The sequence below is a fragment of the Vanellus vanellus genome (assembly GCF_965231255.1).
Source record: "Vanellus vanellus genome assembly, chromosome: 2".
NCBI lineage: Eukaryota > Metazoa > Chordata > Aves > Charadriiformes > Charadriidae > Vanellus > Vanellus vanellus.
This window is the reverse complement of record NC_138906.1, coordinates 72847064-72866273: the sequence shown is the minus strand read 5'-3', so window position 1 is coordinate 72866273 and position 19210 is coordinate 72847064. Positions and strand designations below refer to the sequence as shown.

The window sequence follows — 19210 nt, the reverse complement described above, 5'->3', positions numbered from 1 at the left end:
CCTGTTTCTTCAGTGACTTCATGTGTGTGGAGCCTCCTGCAGAACAAAAGAGGAGCCTTCATGTGCTCCTGTTGCTGTAGAGGTGAAGCTACTGTCTCTGGTCCCATCCAGCTACAGCTGATTCACACTCAGCTGCCATTATCAAAGCTCATGCATTTAGGGAAAATTGTTCTCTGCTAAGTAGCAGCAGGCTCTGTGAAAACACAGCAAAGGATTTAGCAAGTGTGAGAACAAAAGATTACATATGTTATCACTGTGCAAAATTAACTTTAAACTCATAGCCAGTTCCTGAGGACTAATCTGTTCATCCATATATATGTAATAATTGCATTACCAGGATTCTTTTCATTTGTATTTCAGCTAACCGGAATAGCTTTTCATACTTTAAAAATAATAAGTAATTTGCATTTTATATCTCGTTGTCAAACATGTCTCTGATCCAGGATTAATTCACACTAAGATATTCTTCATTCTACAAATTATTTTATCTGCATCTTTGATCTGTTTGCTGTACTCGAGGAGCTCCCCGCGTAGTTCTCCTTTAAGTGAGATCAGATTTAGAGTGTGTATTTCAGTCATGATACTGTGTCATGTCTGATGATTTCAGTCAAATCCAAGGACAAGTTTTAGAGTCTAAATGAATATTAGAGATATTCAGAGGTAAGATTAAAAGAGGTATGTTGTCAGTACAAGAGGGCTGTCATACTTGTTATGACAAAAAGTAAAAGCCAAAATTTTATCTCACATTTTACTTTTTTGCAATTTTAAACTTTCAATGAGTCATTTGAATGCTGTCTTCTTAAATCATGCTGAATATACCTTGAGAAGTGCAAAGTGCACTCAAGACAGTAAGATTTCAAGGTGCTTAGCATGTTCCAATATGCATCCCACTTCATTAAAAATGTGTAGACATCCCTCTAAAAAATAAATGTTACTGGTTTTATCATGCATACCTTTTTATCTGCTCACGGATACAGTCTAATTTAGTCCTGCACTGAATTAATGAATATTGCTGGACACAATCACTGCCTTTCATTCAAGAAACAGTTGCTCTGCATAAGAAAGTTACGCTCTTTCATGAAACCAGGTAACTGAGACAACAGCAGCCCCTATACCGAACACGTGTAGAGGTGTGTGTTTATAAAAGGGAGATAGAGTAAGCACAGAATGCATAGTATTTCCACCCAAACAGCTAAGTCAATACTGGCTGAACTGTTGTTTGATTTTTGCTGCCTAGGGAAATAAATGCATTTGTATCGAATGACCACAGCAGTTAGGAGACTGTGCTGCAAACAATTCACCAAAACCTTCGGTTTTCATTGATGTTGCCACCTTTTAGCCAGCTCAGTTGATTGCTCTGAAAGCCGTGGGTCAGGTTTCAGTCCGGTATGATGTGGCTGTGTACCATAATAGCTTTCTAGGTCTTCAAAAAGCTTCCAACAAAAACAAGAAAGTCAAGACCTTGGTATTTCTAATAACTCCAAAATAAGGAGGAGACCATCTTCACTCAGTATGCAGAAGCTTTAAAAGGCAGAAACATAATTCTGAATACTTATCAGCTAACATATGTTCAGACTTGTTAATTGCTGTGTCCTGACACTTAAGTGAGACTTAAATTTTTTTCTTTCTTTGGTATTGTTTTCCAAAGTGTTTTGCAAATCTTAGCCCTGTAAGGGGAAAATGTGCACTCACTTGAATGATGTACATCTCTGCTCAGTACATTGAGCAGTAATATGACTAATCAGAGGTGGCCAAAAATCAAGAACTATATTCTGAAATCCTGCGTTTGACTTAAAAGAATAATTTAAATGCATAGTAAAATTAGGCTCCATTTATTTGCCTGCTGGTTTTTAGCCTTACAGGTCACATTCTGGTTATATTTTCAAGATTCCACTCATAACCATAGGGGCTGAACACTTTCCTTTATAAAACTGTAATTGAGATATCCATGTAGTCATTGCCTCCAGGTACCAGAGTGCTGTGCATAACAAGTTCTGAGATAAAAATCATGCGGGTTGACACCATAGAGAATGATCTGATCCCTCGCTTCTGTTCTTTATTATTTCTAATGTGAAGTGACGTTTGATAGGAAAGAAACTACCAGCTGCTGTTACAGAAATTTTGCTCAGAGGAGATATTATTAATAACTTTAAAAACAGGCTTTCTAAATGGAATCTGCTATATCCCAGTATCAAGACCTTGCACCAAAAAAAAAAAAATATTCTCACTCTTACTTAAAATCTTGACGCTGGTAGCTGTAATGTTTTATTTGTGTTTAAAATAGGGACATACTTCTGTGACTTGGCTTGTGTCCCTTACAGCATAAAAATTGGTGAGGGAAAAGAATGATCCTTGTTATTATTATTAAAATATTCTAAGTTATATACTGTGTATATTAGTATTCTTTAAGCTCCATAGCATCAGTTCCAGCCCATTCTCATTCCTGACTTCCCAACTTCAACAGAGACAGAGATAAAACAGATTTTGTGGCTGTGGATGGGACTGGATGGCCCCATAGGTCAGGAACCATCCAGCTTAGACCATGGATCATAATGACCATCCTAGGGTAAGCAACGGATCAACACAGATATTTGATAGATCTTTCGCAAATCTTAATAATCCATTAAGGCAAATGGAATGCTACCAGGCTTCTGTGAAACTGTTCTGGACAGAACATCACAGTCAGATATCTCCAAAAATTGCTCTGCACAAATTGTGGTTTTGAGACACAAACCATATTGTTTTGATTCTTATCTCCATGTCTTCTGTATACGTACAAGATCTTAGTTCAGGTTCCTCATTTGCAAGCAAGCTCATGGAGATAGCAGATTTAATTTTAAATTATAATTATTTCTGCATGTTATTTATATGTCTTCTGTTGTCATTCTGCTTTCCTCCAACTATGAACAGATGGGGAACTTTCCATACCAAATGAAGAAGGAGCTTTGGAGAATGGGCAGCCTCTGGGCTCCGGGCAAGTGCTGAGCTCCAGCCAGGTATCCCTGCCAGCCCTAGCAGAACTGGAGTCAGGTCCAACGTCTGGGGAACCCTGCTCATATGAGGTGCTCCCGACCGCAGAGATCATGGATGGGACAGGTAACATCTTGTTTACATTATGATGTAGATACTCTAAGCTGTTTGAAACAAGTTTTTGACTTCTAACATTTGGTGCCTAGCCCTGAGAAATCCTTGTCAAAAACAAAGATCTTCAGGTGGAGAAGGAGGTGACAACACACAGATTGTCACTGGATGCTCCATGAGAAATTTTGACTGACTTGGCGTAGAAGTAACCTCTGCTTCTAAACAAGTAACCTCTTTGTTAAAGCAAAGTCCGTGCACTTTGTGAACATTTGAAACTCTCTGGCTACATCTCAGCTGTGCCAATGAGCTCTAGAGTAGAGAGCTGTTAACATTTTTAAACCCTCGGGTACAACATCATGCCATTTAGCGGCCGCGTGGTGTTGGTTGACGTTCACACCGAGCATCTTGCAGCAGCTGACACAACCAGCTGCCCTACCTTGGGTGAGGCTCTCTGCATTTCTTCCCTGGCCCATGCAGAGAGACAGCAACGCCGTACATCCAGGTTAGCTCCTCCTTCTTCATCACTTAATGCTGAGAGTTGTGGACGAAGGATCCTCAAGTGAGGAAAAGTGACTGGTAGAAGTGTTCATCTGTGATTCTGTGACAGCTATGCGGCCACTTTGGAATGGAGTCGGCCCCCTGAGGTGCCTTTACATTTATAGGATAAGTTTAGAGACCACACGCTAACATATGTGGTCCTGAGCAAGCTGTGGTGACAGACCGTCTGAGATGTGACATTTTAAGGTTCTTGATTTGTGTTCAAGATGTGGGAATACATCCCAGCCTGGCATAAGGGAGCTGGCTTCTGTCAGAGGTAATGGGAAATTTGGCTGTTGTGTAGATGTGTGTTATTCCTCCTCTTTCTCTTTTTCTCTCTTTCTTTCTCTCCTCCTTTCTATGTTATATGATGTTTGAGTGAAATCTATTAGTCCTTCTTAATCTGCATTGCTGCGCTGCTTTTCTTGTCTTACTGCGGCTGTATCCGCTGCTGCTTTGCTCGTAACGTTGTTGCGTCTGTGATGTGGTTGTGTCCTCCAGTGTCTGAAGAGAGCCCCACATCCAATGAATCCGGCGTCCTCCTCTCCCAAGATCCTACAGCTAAGCCAGTCCTGCTACTTCCCCCCAAAAAATCTGCCGCTTTCCCTGGAGACCATGAGGACACCCCAGTGAAACAGTTGTCCCTCCTCAAACAGCCCCCTGCCCTGCCTCCTAAACCTATTGCCAGGATTGCCAGCCACTTAACTGGTAAGTAGGTGTTCCCGGACCCTCTGCACCACCGTTTCCCTTATAGGACAAACCTGCCCTTACCACAAGGTTCTCAGTGTCCTTCTGTTACAGTGTTTGCACGTGTTGTTGTGTGTACTGGTAGCATATCTGTGTCGTACCTAGGGCAGGGATCACAAAGCACTTTCAGGCTGTAACTTCATCAAGGTTGCTTCAGGGCACTTCCCCTCTCAGCTGTAATTACCCAAGACCGCCACTGCGTTTCCTAACCCTCCTCGCTCCTATTCATCAAGACTTACCATCACCACAAAAATTACAGGATGTGTTTTGATGGGAAAGGAAATATCAGGAAAATACTAGGATATCTTTAAATGCCTTTAATGAGAAAAGGGGTGAGGGTTAAGGGGAAAGGGAGACTTTTGCTTTCTCCTTTTGCCCTTTGTTGCTTCTCCCCTCAACTGCCATCTGGGCAGGTCCCCCTGCACACACCCTGTATCTTCCCTTGTGTTTGTCTTTGGCTTGGCCCCCTGATCCTCACACAGGCCATTCTGTCCATGGCTTCTTGCCAGTTTGCTTCCCTGCTCCCACTCCCTGCCTGACTACTCCCCTTCCACTGCTGAGTCCTGATGATGATGGGCAGCTCCAGTTCCCAATGACTAGGATTTTGGTGTCCTGCAGTTTATGCTGCAGTTTGTCTCTGACTGCACAGCAGGTAGCAACAGTAGACAATACAGGCTCCTTTTTTGTGTTCCAGATGTTTTCACAACTGTCCAGGCTCTTTGGGATTCAGAGCTCTAGGTACATGTGGAAGGAGGATTGGTGGGTGTGCTCTCTCCAGTCTCTCATTTAGACCACCAAAGCAAAGGATGGCTACATTTACACAGACCAAAAGAGGTTCCTTAAATGCTTGCCTGCACCTTTTGAACAGTCTGCTTGTAATTGCAGCTGCTGCCCTGGAGGCAGCACCTCAAAATCCTGAGCTCAAGATGAGGTGAGGTGCATCTCTCTACTGGGGCGGCTACTGGTCTTCTCACCGGGTTGATCTTCTTGCGTTAATGTTGCCCTTATCTTTTCAGGGCTGATGTGAGAAATGTTCAGCCCACGTTAATACATTCTAGATGGGATTTTTTTCCTGACAGTTAATACCCGTTTTATTCAGGTTAAGATATACATCAGGAAAGAGCTAATTAGGAAAGGGCATGTTCTGGTTTTCTCTCATATCTCTATGTAGTCTCTTCATGTTTCTGTTTGGATGACCACGCATTTCTGTTCTGTATAGTTTTGTTCATTTTATGTGAAATCTCTTTACTTTCTTGCCTGCCAAAATCTACACATAATGGTTAATATTTTGCCTTGTACTACAAACTGAATGGGCAGTTCTGCAGCCTGCAAAGCCAGGCAGCAGTATTAATGGCTTCAGGTGAGGACAAAACCAGCTTCCTATGATCTCCCATAACACTCTGTCCCAATTAAAGAAACTGCTCAGAAATGAGGCCGACATAGAAGAAATAAAAAAATAGGAATAGCATAGGAAAAAACTCAGGTACTAAATGTCCTTCATTCATAGGCCTTTCTTTTGTAAGAGACAGCAGAAGAATTAAAGGATGAGGGCTTCTGGTGTGATTTTTTTGCAGCTGGAAATTTTGTGTGAAGTAGACGCAGGCTCAATCTATCAGCAATTGCTTGATGGTGACGACTTTCCAGTAAAAGTGAAACAGAACTGTGACTTCTCTTACTTTATGGGGGCCTTTAGTGGTCTCTCACCCAGTCCTAAATAAACTCTCGTATGTGCACATAGACATATTCTTGTGTGTGCATATACAGAACCCTCAGGGAAAAGGAACAGAGATTCACATTAAGTCATAGAGCCCTAATTTAATTGACAGTTATTCCTGGAAAGCCTCATTTATACATAACTTATAAATAAAAGTATTAAACTTATTTTAAGGGTCTATTTACTTTGGTGGTCTAAAGGATATACATGTTGTTCAGTGCCTTGTGTTCTCCACTGGTAATTATTTTAGCCATGTATAATCTTTGGAAATGAGCAATCAATCCTAATGAAGCACCCTCATCACTGAGAAGCAGAATTAATGCTATTCTTTTACTAATTACTCCAGAGACATCTTCAGTTTGTATGTGAGAAAACAAGTAAAATCTGAATTCATTTGAGGTGAAGACTTTTCTGTTCTTGTTGCATACCCATTTCTCTAATGAAGATTTTGTGAGAAGGTTGAAGGACAAATTAAAACATACTGGGCTTGGCTAATTGAGAGTGACAGTGGTTTAATGGTCTGGAAGCTCTGTTCAAGAAGACTGCAAGGGGAGATGTGATCTTGGGTAGGGTCCAGGTACACATCTGAAAGTGCAGAAGCACCTCGTAACTTCTGTCTTAATAAATATATATATATATATGTATGTTTATGTGTGCATACGTATATTTATTTAATAGAAGCATCTTTTATACAAACATATATGATAAAATCACCACAGCCATGGTCAGCTGCAAATAAAAAAAAAAAAAGAAAAAGGAAGGAGAAATATTTTAAATACAAAACTTGAGGAAAGAAAAGATTCCTTTGACCAACCACCTTCTTGCTGTGAACTTATCCCAAAGTTCTTCAATAAAGGCATGAAGACTGACTTGCAAGGTTTGGCAAAGAACTTAATACAGGTTTTAGAACTGGAAAAGAAACATTCCTCACCTCTGAAAGCATTTGTGGACCATCTCAAACATCTATCTGCCTGTGCCAAGACAAAGATTGGCCTTCCCTCTGATAAGAAATGCGCATAAAAGAACAGGCCTAAAATAAACATGTAAGCCCACATTTAATTTGGGGGAGAATGAAAAGGAAAAAATCCATTTTAAAGGTGACAGGAAGAGAGAATTTATTCTAGCAAATATAAAACACACAACTTTGGCATGCTTCTCAAGGCTGAAGCACTGTGGGGATGGGATAGTGCAGGAACAGAGATGGAGCCAAAAGCAGACTGAAGAGCAGCCACTGGGAGTGATGCCACTGCCGCTGTAGAAGATGCTCCGTGCTTTGCTTCACGCCATCTCCCATGTTCTTGATGATGATGCCTCCACAGGGAACATGCCCTGTCTCAGCACTGGGTGGGGAAGTGCCTGCACAGCCCTACAAGATGGACAACACTAGGAGGAAAACATGATCCTTAACTGTTTTGATACCATTATTTCACTGCTCTGCATTAGCTATTGGCCAGTCACCTTCTGGTGAGCATTCTACTGGTTTTCAGATATGTTTATTATTAGACAACGTTCATGGACAGAATTTCTTTCATCTTTTTAATTCTCCAATATCCACATGCAGAACCCAGACATTTAGGACAACACTTGCAGCCCCCTTCATTGAAAATGTAGGGGGAGATGAAATAATCGCTTGGGTCCAAATTTAATTGGACTGTTGCGGTAAAGTCCCCAGATTATCATAAAATCTTTAGTGGCCAAAAGTGACAAGAAGACTGGTCCTATCTGATTTGATAGACAGCATACCCCAGTGGTGTAAAGCTCCTTCTGATCTTGATTCATTAAGCTGTTACTTCTTAGCAGCACAGATAATGTTTTCTGAAATTAATTATGTTCCTTTCAAACAACTGAATCGCCAGTAACCCATAAAGTCACCTAAAACATCAGAGAACAAAATATATGCCACTAAGCTGGGATCTTGGCAACACCTGAGTGTATTTGAGCCCAAATTTAGCCTAATATTACAGTAGGGTGTAGCCTTGGTTGTATCTGGCCACTCAGCTATTGTAGTTAAGCTTTGAAAAACCTTTTGCATTCTCTTGCTTTCTTAATTCAAGATTTTGAAGAGAGGCATAGCCCATTTTTAGTTCTGAGATTGTGCTTTCTAGTTATGTCTCTGTAGAGTAAGAATTAATTCATAATTAGAGGCAAACATTTAACAGGGTATTAAATGTTACAAGTCCCCAAAAGTTATTTCTGATAATCCAGACAAGCCAAGGATGAGGTTTGAGAACATGGATGCCTGGTGTCCTGCTGCATTGCCACAACACAGATGGTTGTTAGTTGCAGCATTACAAAGGTGCCTACAACTACAATTTATCCGATAAATATTCTCTGCAGTATTTTATAACGCAACAGTGTCACGTGTGTCTTAGAAGGCTCCTCTGTAGATGAGCCCAAGAAATTATCCACAAGCTTCCTCCTCTGTGATGTTACCTCTTGCTGCCTGCTCTGGCAGGCTATGTTCGTGAACACAGGTTACATTCATATGGGGGCAATGGACAATTCTCTTTTCACTGCACGCTTGAGGGAGAAGCAGCAGAGCAAAAGCAGCTCTCCTTCACCAGCACTCCCAGGCTCTCATGCGAAACTGGACCCTGATGCAGTTGCTCTCTCCACACTTCCTCTGCCTGCCACTACCTGGAGGGGAGTACCTAGCACATAAGAGGCGGCAGAAAATCTTCTTGTCTTTGAAACCCTCTTCAAGGCTTTGCACATGAATTCATGCAGAGCTGTACTTTTCAACCTTTAGGCTAAGCATGCTTGGTTTGTGTTCTCCAAATTCAACTTGAACCTTGAATGCATACATGGTGCAGAAGAACAGCAAAGAATATCAGTCTCAAATCTTCCCTGAAGATATGGCTGCATATCTTGCGGTAGTCAGCAGAAGATGCATGGCAGATCTCTCAGAACAGTTTTTAACTTGTCTTTATGAATCTACTCAAGAAACTCATTGCAAGAAGAGAGACTCCCACTGTTCAGACACAAGTCATTCCCAAAGAGAAGACCTGAAAGAATAAAAGTTACTTGTCCAACTACTACCAGCAAATATTAGGCACATCGCCTCATTTCCCCTATGGAGCTCCCTCAACAGGCCACACTGGGTTTTGCACATTTTGGTTTGCACATTACAGAATTACGTGGATGTAATTTAAAGAGTAACTCATTAACTTTGTGACAAGTTGTATTATTTGTAGTTCTATGCAGTACAGCAAAGGTCATAGTATAAGGTCATTCAGGTGGGAAGGAACCTCAGCAAGTCTCTACTCCAACCTTCTGCTCAAAGCAGGGCCTGCTAGGGGATCAGACCAGGTTGCTCGGGGGTTTGTTCAGATGGGTCTTGAAAACCTCAAAGGATGCCACCTGCACAACCTGTCTGGGCAAACCTTTTCCACTGTTTGACTCTTCTCATGGGGGAAAATGTTTTCTTTATAGTTTAGCCCAGAACCTCTCTTGCCTTCTCCTCCCACCATACACAACTGTGAGGAGCCTGACTCCACCTTATTGATAACCTCCTCATAGGTACTGGAGGGCTGCTATTGCGCTGCTAAAGATAGCTTCCTGTGCAAGCTATCTTTTCTCCAAGCTGAACAAGCCCCAGTCCCTCAGCTTCTTCTCACAGGTCAGGTGCTCCAGCCTTCAACCATCATGGTGGCCCAACTCATTCTATGTTTTTGATGTCTTTCCTGGGGGACCCAAAGCTTGACTCAGTAATGTAGATGCAGTCCAAGGAGTGCTGAATAGAAGGGGAATAATCCCTTGGTCTCCTGACTATTATTCTACTCATACAACCCAGGAGGCTGTTGGCCCTGCTGTCAGGGTACAATGCTATCTCTTCTTTGGCATCACAAACAGTCAAGAAAGAGCTTTTCTCCCTCTGGCAGGATAGGAAACATAGCCAGCTCTGTCACAAGCCCAGGATTCCCAGGCATGCCCTCTTACTCCATGCGGTAGTTGTGCTGGGGGAGGATTTGAGGATTTTAATGAGCTTTCCTAGCAGCCCTGCTGGAGCAATATTTGCTACCATGCATCCAGAACTTCCTAGAACTCTATCTGCAACAGGTGTTTCTGCAAGATGTGTTGACCAGCTCTCCAGCCATGTTCAGTGGTTGGAAAGCTTCAAATTTGGTGCAGTTAGTATACAGATTCAGTGTACTCCAAACACATCAGAAGAACCATACATGAGCAGACCTTCTATGCAGCCAACAAAAGTATAAATATACTTTTATTTGCTGCACAGAATTGGCTGCACATCTATCTCCTGAAAAAGCCAAGAGGAAATGCAGCAACTGTAGGTATTAGCAAAATGATCTATATGGAAGGGGTAAGGGCTGGCCTTTTTGTCATAGGTCTGATGCGCAGCAAATATTGTGGCATTCACAACTATCTTTTAAGTAATTTATTGTCATCAGCAGTGGGAAGGTTTGTATGTCTAACATCTCTTTCATCAATTCTGGCAGTTATTACTTAACCATGCACAGTGCTGAATGGTCACAACCCTGTTGGGAACCAACATCTTGCAAAATTGCTCATTATTCTCTTGAGCATGAAGAACCTCAGCCAAAAGAGATTAATCAGCCTTGCACACCTGGCTTCACACAGTTTGCTTCTCTTCTATCACGAGTGCTTTGTGCAATGATTTAAGACTCCAGCAATGTTCCAGTGAGAAGACACTTACCACAGATTGCATGTTTGTATTTCCACTGTCCAGCTTCTTATTCATCTACAGATGTCCATGTCTGATGGATTCCATGATGGAGACAATAACTGTTTCTACCCCTGGTCCATACATCACATACATTGTGAAATTAAAACAAACAAAATAAAGAAAGAACTATAAAACGCTGTCCTCTCACTCTTACATGCAGGGACAAGTTGTTCTCTCATTTACTCCAGTTGATGGTAGCGCAGTTTCCAACAGTGTGCCTGGAGCTCATGGATTTGAGCAAGGCCACATTTGTTGAGCACACTCATTGATCTGACCATGCACGAAAACTTGCAGTACAAGGTCTCCATCACTGATGTCAGTGAAGATATACTGATACATTTCCAAGCAAATAGATCGAACTCTCCTCCCAATACAGTCATTCTCCTTTTGGCCATTTTTTTTTAACAGACAAGTAGAATTCTCCCAAAGGTGAAGGGCAGACAAGTAGATTTAATGCCTTTGGTTAATTTTCAAGGCTCTGTTCAGGTACTAGGGTCATATTCAGACAGGCTCAAGAACTTGGGTGAAACACAGTCAGTCTGAATAAAGGCTTACATTAAAAATGATAGACAAGATTTTTGGCAGGTGTCCAGTGGAGTCACTTAGCACTGATACCACTGAAAACATGATGATGTGAAGGATATCTTTAAATTTAGGTGAAAACTGAAGGTCCATACCTTTGTTGTGAAGAGTGGAAACCAGAGTATGCACATCTGGTTCATGATGCAGTATGTAGTTACTTGGTATAATTAAGCTAGACTTGTTCTCCTGTGCAACTCCAAAGCTGTAGTGCCTCTGTCACAACTCTACTACATGAATGCTGTTATGAGAAAAGAAAAGAAATTTTCACTATGTTTTAGAAGAAAGGTGAAAGGATTCCTGTTTGCTTTATACCTGAAGCATTTGGCATGTTATACTCACGCCCAACATACAATATTGCTCTAATCTTCACGATCACAGAAGGCAGAAAACCCAGCTGATACTCCCAGTTATTCTTTTGTCAGAAGCAATAGATGCGTGCAGTTGGGATCTCTTTGAATTAACCATTATGGAGGACTCCTCTGCATCCAGTGGTGGGGCATCCAGGCACAGGCACTGTCAGATGAAGAAATTAATTGAGATACAGCAGAAAAGGATCTAAAACCAACAGTCAAACCTGCACTTTTCAAAATGGAAGTGCAGATCTCAGTGTAGTCTTCGTAATTCAGGACCAGCTCTAGAAGTGGAATTGCCTGGAGCACAAATGTATGAAAGCACTTTGTTACTACAAATCCCATAAGAGCCTTATTCTCAGGGCTGTATACAATTTACTCTTTACTCTTTCTGTTATTTACCTTTTATTGAAGATGGTGTGTTCTTTTATGCAGGATACAAAGAGGAAATATACACGGATAACGTGTATGTAAGAAAAAAAAACAGTAACTTGGAGTCCTTCCTGTACTTGAATAGAAAATCCTGAAAGTTTTTTTTTTTTTACTGTACAGAAGGCAATCTGCTTTAGAGGAGACGGCAGTGCCCTGTGGTTTGGCAAACCCATGAGTTAGATTTCAGCCTTGGCGGAGCCATCAGAAGAATTTTTGCCTTCAAGAGACATGTCAAAGGGATATGATATTGCATTGAAAGCCGAAAGACTTGAGTTCTACCCTCTGTAACTCTCCCACACTGCAACGTGGGAAGACCCCTTTCTCTCCATGCCTCTATTTCATCTTTGCTCAGCCTTTGCCTCTCCCATGTCTTTAGCCTATAAGCCCTTTGAAGAAAGGGAAGACTTGCTGTCAGCATGTTGTTCCTACTGTAGTAAAAACACTAGTATCAAGTGGATACTGTGCATGCAATGAAGCTACAACTAGCACTGAAAAAAGTCTAATGTCATATGTGAACTTGGCTCCATGCAAGGTCTTTTTCCACATTACTGTCCTTACTCATTTTCAAGAAGTTTTAGTGCTTGGAAGTCCTAGTATCAACCTTGTGCACCCTGGCTGGTGGATATGGATACTAATACAGGCAATACTCAGAATAGGCCAGGAGGGAGGAAGGAATAAAGTGGGCAAGGAGAAGGGTAGTTAGTGCTAAAAAGAACCATCTGGAAAAGGACTTTAGAAATCTGATATCGCTCGGGCTGGTGATGACCTTTGAAACCTGGAGGGCAACATCTTACTCCCAAGCTTTCTCAGGTCAAAAGAAGATTCTAGCCCTTTAGTTCCTTTACCACATGGTTTGGCAATCCCATGAGTTAGATTTCAGCCTCGGTGTAGCCACCAGAAGAGTTTTTACCTTCAGGAGACATATCAAGTGGATACCATATAACATCCCAAGAAGGGTGAACTGAAGAGGCCAAAGAGCGCGCAAGCCTTGCCTGCAGAGCTGCATTGCAGTGCCAAAAGTCTGTGGTGCTCCAGACTGGAAAGGGACTGGCCTTCCCCCTAAACACAAGCACAGTTGCAGCTCGCAGCATATGTATTTACTCTTGGTTTTGCACTTAGTATTATGTGGTGGCCATTTCCCACACCCATCTTGGGAACTACAAGCCCTCCCATTAACTTCTTTTCCCTTCCGAAAGCATTTCACGGTGCAGCTCCAAAAATCTCCATCCTGCGGTTGAGTCATGGCAGAGCGATTTGCTTGTGGACCTTTCATTGATTTCCCATAGAAGTCAGGGGAGTCTTTGCCTGGCAGGTCAGCTGTGTGATTCAAGGAACATGCCTACAGTTAAAAAGGTTAAAATTCAGTTCATGAGTCCAGAGAAAAGTGCCTGCCAAGTCTTCTGTAAAAGAATACATTAATCCTAACAATCTTCTGTGCTTTATCATTTTCTCCTCCTGTACCCTTCATTTTTCCAGACCATTCCCGTTTAGTATTCAAAACCTATTTCTTTTCTCTCTTGCCCTGTAATGTAATTTTTAACACCAGATGTTTTGCACATTAGAAATCTGTAAAAAATGTGACTTGTAGTAATTGCACTGCAGTGGCTGAGAAGGATCAGGAGTCCCTGAGCTTTTGCTCCAGCAGTGGTGGTGAGTCATGCTATAACTTCAGACACCGAATTGCTCTTCCCCTATTTGCCTGCCTGTTGAGCGGGAGGCATTGCGCTTACCTTACAGGGCTGTTTTGGAGGATTAAGGCTTTGAAGCGTCAAAGCGTGCCACGAGCCTTGTTAAGCATTGCTTAACGTGTTTATTAAGGGGCATGCACAGCCCTGGGTTGGTTTTTCTGTGGGACTCAGAAGTGCTGCAAAGCAACAGTATTTTTTCTGAAGACCGTGCTAAGTGCACACTATGCAGAGTTGTCAGTCGCGGCAGGGAAGGGGTGCAGAGTCCCGCGTTGACTAGCAACTTCAGTACCTGCTCGCCCAGGCAGATGCTCTGATCTCCATCTTAGTGGCATGAAAATTAACACCAGGGCCTCTCTCTCTTCTGTTTTAGATCCTGGCGCTCCTGTGAAACTGCCTTGTATGCCAGTTAAACTGTCACCTCCACTACCTCCAAAGAAAGTCATGATTTGCATGCCTTTAGGGGGGCCAGACCTCTCTCTCTCATCCTATTCCACGCAGAAGAGCTCCCAGCAGCCTTTGACCCAGCACCATCACACTGTCCTGCCATCCCAGTTAGCAGCTCACCAGCACCAGCTCCAGTACGGCAGCCACAGCCAGCACCTGCCTTCTGGGTCCAGCACATTGCCCATTCACCCTTCAGGGTGCCGGATGATAGAGGAACTGAACAAAACGCTAGCCATGACCATGCAAAGGCTAGAAAGGTAAGGGATCGACTTTTAAAATTACATATTGATGCGCACTGTTTCCTGATAACCTCGGTATCAATATCACCACTTGAGTTATATTCATAGTACTTGAATGAAACCTCTCCTCTGGGGGTCTAATAACTTCAGGGCAGTCATTGCTGGAGAAACAGAGATGGGGAAAGAGCCTTTCCAGGCTCATTTGACAAGTTTGTGTCAGAGAGGAGAAAAAGACCAAATTTCCTGAACCCCATTGTCCTGTTCAAGGAGCTAGATAATAGAGCCAGCAGAGAAGATGTGAATAGGAGATGCCTGGCTTGCAGTATTAACTGCAAAGCTCTGGTTATGTGGAGGATTGCTAGGAAAAAAAAAAAAGGAGAGGAAGTGGAAGATGCAAAAAAGAGCAATAAAAACCAAATGTGCCGCTCAACAAGGCCATCTGATTAGTATTACCAATTAGCTCGAAACAACCTAACAGGACTTCCTACCCCTTCCTCAGAGGGGTTTTAATATACTATTTCAATTAATTTAAATTAAATTGTATGTTTGATCTTAAAATAAGTACTTAACCCATTCTATAGCAGCTACCTTCTTAGCCATTTGCATCTGAAGGAAGCTTGTACATTTGATCAGAAGAGCTTTACCTACCTCGAGGCTGTTTTCTATTACTGTCACTTGTGGGTATCTCTGAATGCTGCTTCAAATAGTCGGAGTAAGTGAAGCGTGTTGGATAAATGCAAGCTGTCCTCATAGACTGCAAGATCAGCAAGCTTTGGTAGATTTATTTCATCTTGTAGAGGAAAATTGAGCAAGTCCCAGAATAGGGAAGGTAGTCCAAAAAATGACATGTTCTATTTAGTACCAAGGGCAGCTTTGTAGCCAGCTTGTTCTTAGGAGCATCAGATCATCCTTCTCTTAGGATGTGAAAGTATTTGGTCTAACAGACAAAATGCCTAACGATTTGCCCCAACGCCTCTTTGTGATAATGTTACCTTCATTATAGTGCATGGTTAAAAAGAATGCTATTAGAGATCCAGATTCTCCTTACTGCATGAAAAACAGTCAGGGGACCGGAGGCTGTCCCACATTGCCAGCTTATTTTAGTACCAGGATAGCGAGACCTCTGTGGTTATATCAGGGGGGTCTGATGTTTCTGCAGCATGGGGGAAATCTCTGCTGGGGCAAAACTGTTAGAGCTGTGAAGAAGGATCCTCTTTCCATCAGTAAAAGGGCTGTAGCAGTAGGATTGGAAAAAACATTCACATTCCCCCTTGAGCCCAGTGACTACCCAGTTACCTCTCACATTGCTGGCAGGGCTGGTCAGATGCATCTGCCTCACCCCAAAGCTCGGTGCATCAAGCACAGAGGGTAGCTGGTGTCTCCCAAAGGCTCCTTTGGGGCTGCACTACCCATGCCGGCCCCAGCATAGCTCTTACTGTCTGGCTCACACTGCGTGCAGAAGGCACTGTGTTATCCTGAGCACAGTGAAATCTCTCAGAGTATGACTTCATTGTGGCATCTGTTGCCCCACAGCAATGAATGCTCCAATTTCTAGGCGTCCATCATATTTATGTCTGCAAATGCATTTAACTGATTTAAAGAAGGTGATGTTGTTTGGTTTTAACTATTGATTTGAAGCTGAGGTTCTGCTGCATGTTAAAAACTGAACAAGCAAGGATTCATTTCCCAATATGAAGCAATTGCCTCCCTTTGCAGAGGAAAATAAGAAAAGGTTGTGGCACTGATATCTCGCATTTAAAATGAGAATTAATCCTAGTTCATGATAGTGCAGACAGTTGATTTTTCATAGCCTTTTTGCGTTGATTAGCTATTATTTCAATCCTGAAATAAAGTGTTGAGTACTTCAGTTATTCTCCTTGTCAAAACAAATCAATAACGTTTGCATTCACAAGAGAGAAAATAGGTGATGACTGTTTCCTCTGCAACAGCAATTGTTATTTTCATAGTATTTAGAAGTAAAAGTATTTCAGAGTATTTACAGGTCTATGGAGCTGACACTTGCTGTTAAATTCTTAAATTGCTTTTTCAGACCGCATTATGATCTGAGTAAATTTGCTGAATCTTTTCCTGAAGATTTCTAAAATACCTGTATTTAACTTGGGAGAGGATTATTTGCAACTAATGCCACTGTTTTCTAGTATTTTTTACAGTAGTTCTTTTCCCTTAATTGTAAAAAATCTGGATTAAACCCAGTGGAAATCGTAGAAATCGTACTGCAGTATTTATCATTGGACACTTTAGCCCAGAAGTCTTGAGGGCCTGTTAAGACTGCAAAGATCCTAGATCTGCTCTCCTCCGTTTAAAATTTGGTAGTGTGCTCAGATCTGTTGCATGCATAGGATATGCAGTGACATCCTGAGCTCTACTGTTCCTTCCAAGATAACAATGTACTGGGTCACTGCTGTTGGGTCAATAATCTTGAGGAGATGAGAGAGCCTGACAAGTCTCTGAGGCACCTTCTGGGGAATGCTAAGTTCATTGGCAGCACTTATTTTTGCTGATCTCAGTCTTTATCTCGAAAGAATCCTATAACTTTATAGAATAATTGCCATGATGCTGCAGTAATAATGCTACCAAGTCTGGTTATTTGGGGGGATTATTTAGAATAGCATTTCGTTTTTAATAAGGGAGTATCATGTAGACAAGTGCAGATCAGTTTTCTGCTCCAAATTTTTTCTTCTTTTTTCCTTCAGGAATTTTTTTTATTTTTTGTTCCGTGTGTCTAGTTTCTTTGGTCCTGGTGCACTGGATGCTCCTCAAGTCTGTTAAAGTCCATTGATATGCACTAAGTCCATAACCAGTTCGTATCAATTTGCCCAGTAAATTTTTCTTAGACCGCACAACTCTTCTCTCCACCAGGACTGTGAGTGTGGACAGGAACAAAGAAAGAAAGACTGAAACATCCCCTTCCTCTAGCAATCTGGATTTTTTGCTTTCGCAGAGGAGGTCTCTGGAATTCAGATAGTCTAACAACATCTGAAGACTGATACTTGAAATCAATGCTTTACCAATGAGCCAGAAGCTTGCCAAAGAAAAATGAGCTGTCCCTCTGTACCCGCCTGGAGGCCAGAAGTTATTTTGCTGTGTTTGACCTTGAGAAAGCTACTGATCTTCTCTACCTCCATTTTCCCCTCTGCAGGAGTTGTTGCATGTTACTGCCTCACCTATATCTAGTGCATATTAATAATTTAATGTCTCAAGGTACATTAAAAGCATGTCATAGCTATTCAAGTCCCAGTTCTTCTTATGACTTAAAATGGCAGTTAATTCCTGGATTTTTTTTATTCGGTTTTATTACAGACATTATAGAACATTAAGTTCATTTGCACACTTAACGCTTTTGATTGCAAACATTTTCTGGTACGCGTAACATCTATTCATAACCTATTCTCAGAAGGGCAATCTGTCCCTTGTCATAGTATGACTATTATGACATGTCATTTGTGCTGCCATTTTCCCTGATAAATTACCAGCTTTATGATAGATTAAGCTGAAACAGAGAAGAGTGTAATTTCCACGCAACCTTTTTTCTGCAACCTCTGTTGCTAATTTGTGCCCTACTGCAAACGATTTCCCCCCTTCAGCCCAAAGGGTATGTGTCAAGCATAAGTAAAACTCTAGATTCAGGCATCATTTTTTACCTTTTCGGAATGCATTTTAAGAGTTAGTGAAAATCGGATAAGCCCTGCTGCCAAAATCCATAGAAGGTGTTATCCTCCTGACTGAAATGAGTTTGAGAAGACAGATCATGCCCAAAAGCCGTGTGTCACGAACAGCTTTAGACACCCTCTTGTGCCACTGGAATGCATCTTTAATTTTGACTTAGGGAGGCAGCTTCTTGCTCTGAAATAGCCTTATTTTCTGCCTTGCCCATATACTTCTCAGGCTGTCTGGTAAGACGACAATTAATTTCAATTACTCTGTGGGCTATTGTACACCAGCAGCTGAATCAAAGCCTCAGTTTGTTCACTAAATGTATGTACTAAAGAGCTGTTAAGTGGCGATATCTCACTCTGGGCTAGAACTGTATCTGTGGCAGAGCAGTGAAAAATCGCTGTGTCCAAAAAGACAGTGTTGTGAGACCGGTTCCTCTGGGACACCCAGTTCAGCTTCAGACTGTAGATTTATGAAATGAAATGCATTAGACATTCCTGCCAGTGTCTTGTAAATCTTATAAAACGTATTTGAGTCAGAAAACATTTATCTTCCATAAAACTTGTCAAGAGAATTGCTTTTTGTCTAAACTTTAGCATTGCCTAAGGATAGAAACACTTAATATTTATAGCTCTGCCTTCTCTCTCTGTCTCTCACACATATGCCTGTATTGTAGAAATGTATATACAACGGTTTGAAGTTTTTTCAGATTTTTGTTTTAACTGATAAGTACAGAAGAGTGTAGTGTGGATCTGAAAACATGCTGATAAAAATGTAACTCTTTATTCCAAAATCAAAGAGCCTGGGATGACAGATGAGAAGCATGCTTTTTTTTCCCACTAGATTCTACAGGAGGGATTTCACTTTTTTCTTTTTAGATTTTGTCTGTACCACGAGTCACTCATATGCTTAAATTCTGATTTTTCATTAAAATCTTTTCTCACTAGAAACATTGAAAGCTATAGTGGCATAATTTTTTGCTGTTTTGATCACGTAAAGATGATGGAACAGTAATT

The 19210-nt window shown here is 41.6% G+C and overlaps 1 protein-coding gene across 1 annotated transcript in view; it reads left to right on the top strand.

Moving 5' to 3' along the window:
• Positions 1–19210, top strand: part of PHACTR1 (phosphatase and actin regulator 1) — a gene marked incomplete at its 5' end in the record, with an annotated part of 317672 nt that overhangs the window by 246573 nt on the left and 51889 nt on the right. The window contains 3 exons of the mRNA XM_082479822.1: positions 2911–3096; positions 4120–4326; positions 14207–14537. Of these exons, the coding sequence (XP_082335948.1) occupies positions 2911–3096; positions 4120–4326; positions 14207–14537 (724 nt within the window). The remainder of the gene's footprint in view (positions 1–2910; positions 3097–4119; positions 4327–14206; positions 14538–19210) is intronic.